Below are 8,315 nucleotides of genomic sequence, written 5' to 3' on the forward strand. Positions count from 1 at the left end.
AATGACTTCATAGCAATCAACTTACAAGTGACAGACAGTGTACAACACAAGGGTTTTTATACAGATTACTGTAAAAATAAAAGAGTATTAGGATTTACGTATTTTTGGCCTCACAATCCATCTATACAGGTAAGATACACCGACTTTGGTACACACTTCCCCAAACTCATACACACACAAATTCCAGGGCAGAAAAAAAGCAATATTCATCACCTATATTTTAGGACTTCCTAAAAGACAACAGCTGTTCTTTAGAAGGGCAACTTCCCTTTCACCTAATTCTTTTGCACGAATCAATACTCAGCTGCAAAAGTAAGAATATAAAAAAAGTGAATAGTCTCAGAGCAATTAATTAAAAAATTCTGCAGTAAGTAGTCTGGTCCCCCAGAATCTAATCCAAATTTGTGCAAACAAATACAGACAACATGACAATGGCCACTCTTTGCTTCTGTAGCTACCAAATTATAATAGCTAATTTCATACTCCTTCCTGTTTCCATCACTTCAAAACGAGGCAACAAATTTAATAGTGCAAGACTGTGATCCTATACAAGTGCATGTCAATGTCCAGTCAAGCACAAGTAGTCAGCATTAAGTTAGTAAAAGGAAGTATCCAAATTAAATTAAGCAACTCAGTCAAGTTTCCCCAGGATCAGTACCTCTGAGAGCAAGCTCTTCAAAGCCAAAGCCATGTATGTCTACTTACTGACACGTGAGCTGGGGAGGGGGGGGAAAGAAAAAAGAAGGGCAGGGGGGAGGGGAAGGTTCCATGCAAAGTTTTGGAGACTATTACTACACAAACAAATGAGTGGTAATCCCTAGTGGTAAGAATTCTAGAAAACAGAATGTCAATGTAAGAGTCAGTATAATTATATTTGCATGTGTTTAACATTGCGTTCTGCAGTAGCATGGAAGCATTCAAGACAGGAGTTTAGATTTAATTTGGAGACAAAATTGAGGAAGTTGAAGACTTATTACAAGCCAGTGCAACTTCAGCAGCTACATGCACCTAGGCCAAAAACACCATAATAATATATTTGTACAACAGAAACCCCAGACCACATGAAAACTCCCGAGTAAGCAGATGACTAAGCTTCTAAATTGCACCTAAATGTGGACACACTCCATTTAGCTACTCAGACAAAGCACAGAACAATTAGTCTTGCAGGCTTTATCAGTTTAGCAAGGTAAAGAATCCTGCAAAGTAAAAGACAAAACAAAACAACGATTAACACAGGAGAGCTATCAATTAAACAAGATTCTAAGCCACCAAGTATGAATTCATCAAGAATTAAAACACGGCTAAATTCTCCAAAGAAACTTTTATACATATATGATGTGCTGCTAACAGACAGGGAGATAACTAGACATGAATGGAAGGAAAACCACAAAGGCTCATGCTTCATATTCAAAGGGAAAGCAGATATTGACCCAGAAGACTTTTGAGCAGTTTCTCTGTATCACTCGTTCCTTTCAGAGCTGAAGAATACAACTGTCAAGCAGGTGACTTTGATCTGCTCACTGCCTTTACACATCATCTCAAACTAAACTTGACTATCAGCATTATTAAGTGTTATAAAAAGCCACATGTATAATATTTTACATATATAGAAAACATTTCCACTGAAGAAAATTATATAGAGAATCACATATACGAACTGAAGTGCTGCTAAGGAAACTGATTAGAGGAGTTTGATGAAACAATCCTAAGGGACTTTTCAGAAAGGTAAAAGTCAAGATTTTTATGGACGTATTCTTAACTTCTAAACCTTAACTTCTGCTTCCTTTATTAGCACAAAACATCTTATCAGTTGCATAGCTTAACTGCAAGAATCACTGTGCCAACCCCCAGAAGTTAACTATTAAATTATTAGTTTTCTCCACAACACAAAAGGTCTATAAACTTCTTTTTTTTGGTAGGATGTTAAGTTACTTAACAAATGTGGAATGGATCAGTAAGTACTAATGACAAGCCACAAAGCCAGCTATATCATCCTGCTCATGTACAAGGTCCTCTATGGAGCATCACATCTTGCAATTTGGGGAAAAGTCTTAGACCTAATTTCATGTGTCTTTTCCTGTGTGAGATGATGGCTGTTCTGAGAGTTCCTTCTGTAGAACAAAGGTAAATGGAAGTTACTCCCTGAAATTAACAAATATTTGTTTCACCACTTTTTTTCTCCAGACCAAATCATTTCTTTGTGCAGTACTATACAACGTTCACCTCTTTTTAGCTCTTCGTGGAACCTTACTGAGCAAAAGCTTCAATCTATACCACACAATTAGAAGACTATCACAGAATGTGAGAACAAGGTAAACTGCAACACAAACCTAATACTACCTGCTGTATTTGTAAAGCTACTGTTAAAGATGAATCTGTGTAAAAAAAAGTTTAGGATAGCTTTACAACTCTGTTTCTGTGATCACTGGTTAATCTGTGGATTCCCCTCAAGACAAAAGTCACAGCTACAACTCTTTACAAAAACTACACCTTCAAAGCATTAAAAAAAAAAAAAATTAAAATAATAAAAGAATAGAAAGCATGCCATCACATTTCTCAAGAAGAATCAGTAATCAAAACTCTGGTGATGCCCATTTCTTGAGGTATCAGGAGATGATCACTAGTTCATCTAATAGAACTTCTCAATAAGATATTTTTTTCCCTCCTAAAGAGATTTCCCATTTTTTCCTTAATATTTTCAGTTTTCCTGGGGTTTCATATTAACACAAATTTAAATAATATTTAACTTGGCTCCACTAGCCCAAACAATCTGTAACATTTGTACAAACATAACTCTCAAAGCTTAATGGCAAAATATTTTAAGTGGTGCCGTTAGATCTCTTATCAATTAAAGCAAAAAGTTTCCAACTTGAATTGGTATGCGGAATTTTTAGTTCAAGAGAATGCAGAAAGAAGCGAAGACCTGTTCATAGCATAAGAGTCTAAAAAGTCACTTGGTGTGTGGCCATCAAGAAACTTGTTAAAATTACTTTCCCAACATATAAACATTTCTGTGAGATTAAAAATATCTTTGTCATTTGGTTTTATTTACAAGTTAAACAAACTAGTTAAAGACTACACATCAACCCAGTGTTATGTCATAAAGAGTTACAGGTGGCTGTGGACCACAGAGAAAAATGAGATATTCTGATATATCCAGTGGCTGACTGATGTTTCACCTATGAGCAGAATTTAGACTCGGAGGAATATAAGGTCTTTTTCTCTCTACTGCTTACATTAGAAAATTCAAGTTAGTGCCATTAGTAAAAACCTAGATTTGAAAGAACTGATACAAGCTTTAAGACACAGTTGTAATGAAGCTGACAGGGAACACTATAAAAACAGTGAAAGGCTCATGATGGACTAACAGAATAAAAAGTCAAGACAGTATTGAAAAATATGGAATAATGTGTTATTAGATGATCTTCTGTATGCTATTTCCACAAGGTTTCAGCCACTGAATGCACCAATAATACACTATTTTAAAAAAACAAACCAAACATGAAATGTAGCTGTGTTGGATATCTCTGAGCTTAAATATTCAAAACAGAGTATTGTGAAATAGCTACTACTGCTCTTCACGCAGCCATTAATCTAAAATTCAAATCTGTAAGTAACACCAAGAATTATCAGGACCAAGAGATTATACTCGTTCTTTTTAACATTTAACATACCAAGGCCAAGAAACTTACTCTTTTGGCTTAGCTTCTTACAGAAGGCAGGGCAAGCTAACATCTGTTAAGTACATTCCCACAAATGAAACCCACTAACAAAATTAATTCAGTCCCCCCAAAACTTAGGCAATAACAAATTACCATTTTAAAATTCTTCTCAGGTGGCCAACTAGCCTTGCATTTATGAATCGTTTTAACCCGAAATTTAAAAGTTTAATTCTAGCCCTTGACTCTTAAAACCATGCAAGCACACCTCGCCAATGAAGCATACAAAATATTTGTGTTATCACACTTACTCTGTCTTGGTATACTACTTTGGTAGTGGTTTGTTGTGGAGTTTGTTGTTTCGGGGTTGGCTTGGGGGTTTTTTTTGTCTCTAAACTGCCAGGTTGCTACCCCTCAGTTTTAGAGGGTACACAGTTTTGTGCACGGAAGTTAAGCTTTCTATAACACTGACATCTGAAAACTATTGTTCACACAGCTGGGGTTAAAAGGAAGGCTGATACGGCCACAAAACATTAAAGATAGTAGAATAGTGTAATAAGAAATCTGCACATTGCTATCGTTTAAGAGCTCTCAGCACTATAAAATGCATTTAGAAACATCCAAGGATGCTATAAAATCTCATTCTGGGACACAACTTAGCCTTTAAGAGGACTCTATGCACAAAAACTTTGTTTGCTTAGTAACCTCATCTAGCTTTCCTTCTTGGAGAAAAAAAGGCTTGAGAGTTTGAAGTTTCCCAAACTCTGTGACCCAGAAGGAAATAAAATAGGAAGTCAAGCCACATAATCTACAGCATTTGCTTACAAGTTCAAAGACATTTTAAGTTACCAGCTAATCCACGTGAGACACAACTAACTGCACTTTCCTGAGGTCATCCGCGGAGCCCAGCGCAATGTCGCGCTGAAGCTCTGTTTAACATTCCATTCTGGCCATCTTCATATCTAGCACCGGGCATTCTCTGAAATATGCCATATGCTATGCATTAAGCAACGTCAGAGACGCCGTCCTCTGCACCAAGCGAGTGCCAGAACTATAACGGAGAACTGGAGTTCGCTTTCAGCTTCCTCTTCAGAAACTTGTTAAGCAAGTAAAAGGAGTCAACTAAACAACTCATGAGAACTATCGATACAGAAGATTTACTGTGAACACATTCATTATATTCTCCTGTGCCGAGGTTGGAAGCACCCCACTTGGAAACAACATTACACTAAAATCATAAACCCCGAAGCAGATCAGAAATTAAGTAACCAGCTTCCCCACAGCAGTTTAAGACAAAAATTAGAGGCCGCTTTAATGTGACTTCTTATCCATTTGAATTAGTTTGTGGCAGTAGTCAATTTTTCCACGGTGATGAAGTCACCATGCTAAGAAAGTAAGGAGAAACTGCTACCAGCCACCAGGTGAAAGCATCCAGGTTTCTAAATGCATATTAAATTGGCGTTTGCATTGACAATGATTATTGCTGGGAGCACTCCAGGTAGAGCTCTAAACTCCATTACAAGCCAGTCACTGCAAAACCCAATCAGATGGTAACTGAACCCGAAAAAAGGTGAAACTCCGTTTTTTTAAAAGCAAGAACAGCAGCAGGATAGCTATAATTTCTGCAAAGCTCCTCCCCTTCCCTCCTGAAAACATTAATCCGTGTTTGATTACTGAAACTGCTGTTAGTATGTACTCTGCGCTAATAGGCAGGTGTTGAGAAACTCATCCCAGATGCTTCTACGAGTACTTGAGAAGCCCTCAGCGTTTTTTACTTACAGTCTCTCCGCGTTCCTGGGAATATCCCTCGGTACGGTTCTGAGTCCTAGTCCATGACAATCCACGTTGGAAGCAATACACGTACATTTATGCGGGCATCCTCCAACGGGCATCCAACTCACGGAGCTCCAAAAGCTCAAGACCATTCCGAGGCACAGAAACGCACTCCTTCCACCAGACAACATGGTTTCTTGATCACTTCAGTGGGTATAAAAGTGTGCGCAGGCAGCCGGCCCTTAAAGATGAAATGCCTCTAAGAAGAAAGGGAAAAGAAAACAGAGGCTCTTAGTACAGCCCAAGGGAACCCACCACTGCCGTCATCGCCGGAGCACCAGCAAGCCTTCAAAGGCGCCTGAAAAGGTTACGTTAGGTGGAAGAAGGTGGGGAATTGCCTTTCGGGCTCAGGTTTCTTTCTGTTATCTACGAACGGTACCAGAAGGCAGATAGTTTAACAGAGCCGGAGCCAGATGCGTCCTCAGATGAAAGAGAAAGCGGGAGCGGAGGCAAACGCACACAAAACATCCATCAGAAGCGGCGGCAACCTCCAAAGCAGCCTCCTCCGCTCCGCATCGCCCCACCTGGGCCGGGCAGGTAACCGCGCAGGAGATGACTGGCAATTCAAAGCGGCCCCGCCGCCAGCTCCTCAGGCGCTGCCTCCCGCCGCTCGGCTGCCGCTGCCGCTGCCGCCGCGGGCCCGCACCCCCGCGCTGGCGGCCGCCGGAGCCGGGACCGGGAGGCGGCGAGGGGAGGCGGAGGGGGCGGGGGCGGGGGCGGCGGCGCTCCCAGCCGCTGCTGCGCTCCCAGCCGCTGCTGCGCTCGCCGCCGGCCGCCCGCTCTCCATTCACTGTGCATGGCAGCCGGGCGAGCGCCCGCGGCACGGTGCCACCCCTCCCCCCTCCCAAAATATCACCCGCAGCGCCCATTGGCTGCGGGCGCCCTGACGTCACCAAACTGCCGAACTTTCGGAGCGGAGGGAGGGCGAAAGTTTGGGGGCCGCGCGGGCCCCGGCGGAGCGGCGCGGGGCGGCCCCCCGCGCCCCGGCTGCGCCCCGCAGCCCCTTCCGCGCCCGGCGCCGCGGCGGGGGGGACGCGGCTCCCACCGTCGGGGCGAGCCCGCCCCCGCCCCGGCTTCGGGTTTCGGAAAGGAATGTGCGGGCTGCAGCACGGGAACCGCCGCCCGGCGCTCCGGCGCTGCGTGAAGCGCTCTCAAGTTTCCCTCTGCGGGGAATCGGCCGCCTTTTGTTTCCCCCGTTTCCACTCCCCGAGTTCCCTCTGGCGGCGGGAGGAGGACGTTCACCGGCCCCGCCGTCCTGCGAGGGGGGCGCGGCGCGGCCGCGCTCGCCGCCCCGGGCCGAGCCCCGGGCCCAGCCCCGGGCGCGGGGGGCCCAGGCCAGCCCCAGCAGCTCCCCGCCTCCGCACCTCGCTGGTCTCGTTGCTGCGCTTCGAGCTCCCGACTTAAGCGCTAAGGCCAACTGCAGCACAATTTTCTGGAAATAAGACAAAGCAGGCCGCCTTCACGCGGTAATTCCGTTCCCATTCCATGTAGTTTGAGGCTCGGAACGGTTTACCTGGAGCGTACTACAAAATGCAGCACATCCTGAAAATTTGATAGCGTTTAGAGATTACTTGGAAAACGGCAAGTCCTGGGAGACACACAAGAAGGCATTTTTTTAATGTAAGTCTTAGCCCATTAACAGCACGGTTCTCCCTGTAGCACACCGTACGCGTCCAGTGATCTCCTGACCCAAAATAAAGCTGGTGTACGCACAGCATAAAAACCTGTCTGCTTCAAAATACCTAGTTCCTTATTTCGCAGGCTTAAAAACAGCTCAAAAGGCACATTTGTGCATAACATACTTGGGAACGCAGAAAATCTGTTCTTCAGCTACATCGCAAACTCTTGGTCTGTGACTGTGGAGTCTAGGCTCTGTTCCTGCGGGTAGGGAGAAGTTTTTCCTTCCACAGTTCAACAAGCATCACGGCCAGCATTACCATGAAACCCTCACAACCCCTCCAAATATTTGACAAGGCTAAGTTACACTAGGACTCATGTTCTCAGGTTGTGCTCAAAATGTGTTCTCAGTTTTTTTCTACAAACATAAAAATTTAGTATTTTAAGTGAAGGGCTTGCAGGAAAAAAAACACTGTAAGATGTTCACTATAGGATACAGACATGGCATTCCAGCGTGCAGCAGCACATCTTAAATACCTGTTCATTTCTGGCAACATTTGCTTCATGTTTTGGTTACTGAAATTTGTAATTACCTGAGGCATTCCTGCCCACCTTGATAGTTGGTTTTGCCCAAACCAGTGAACTGTCCTCCCTTACAGCCAGCAAAGCAGCTACTCATCTACTGCCCTCCCTAACAAGCAAAGACTTGACAGTATAGAGCATTTCCCTGCAAAGAGAAATTTGCCAAAGAGTGCATGCAAGACCACAAGTTAACCTTCACCTCTCCTGGTCTTTGTCTGAAAAAGCAATAAAGTTATTTTCTCATTTTATAGCAAATTATTTACACGAGAAATTTCATTTTTATATAGAAACCATTCTGATCAAGCCTTAGGATTGAACCACTTACACGACTAGACTCAAAGCTCAGTTAAGTGGTCCTTAATATAGCAGTATCCAATGCGAGAAGGCTCAGTGACAAATGACACAAGGTTTGCAAACACACAGAGGGACTCAGCTGTCACCCCCTTAAGTGGCTGCTTTATGCTGCTTCAGAAAAGATTAGAGAATACTATTCTCCCACCTCTCCCAACTCTACAGAAACCAAAAGTTTGGGAAGGTGTGTGTGATTCTGTCTGGATCCCCAAATGAACCTCTCCTTTCCTGGAGGAAAAGGCAGAGGAAGATCACTTTAACCTACAGCATTAA

The 8,315-nt window shown here is 43.5% G+C and overlaps 1 protein-coding gene across 1 annotated transcript in view; it reads right to left on the reverse strand.

Moving 5' to 3' along the window:
- Window positions 1-5,623, reverse strand: part of SLIT3 (slit guidance ligand 3) — a 549,457-nt gene extending 543,834 nt beyond the window's left edge. The window contains exon 1 of the mRNA XM_075714742.1: window positions 5,439-5,623. Within this exon, the coding sequence (XP_075570857.1) occupies window positions 5,439-5,623 (185 nt within the window). The remainder of the gene's footprint in view (window positions 1-5,438) is intronic.
- Window positions 5,624-8,315: the final 2,692 nt, after the last annotated feature.

This window comes from Pelecanus crispus, chromosome 8, assembly GCF_030463565.1.
Source record: "Pelecanus crispus isolate bPelCri1 chromosome 8, bPelCri1.pri, whole genome shotgun sequence".
NCBI lineage: Eukaryota > Metazoa > Chordata > Aves > Pelecaniformes > Pelecanidae > Pelecanus > Pelecanus crispus.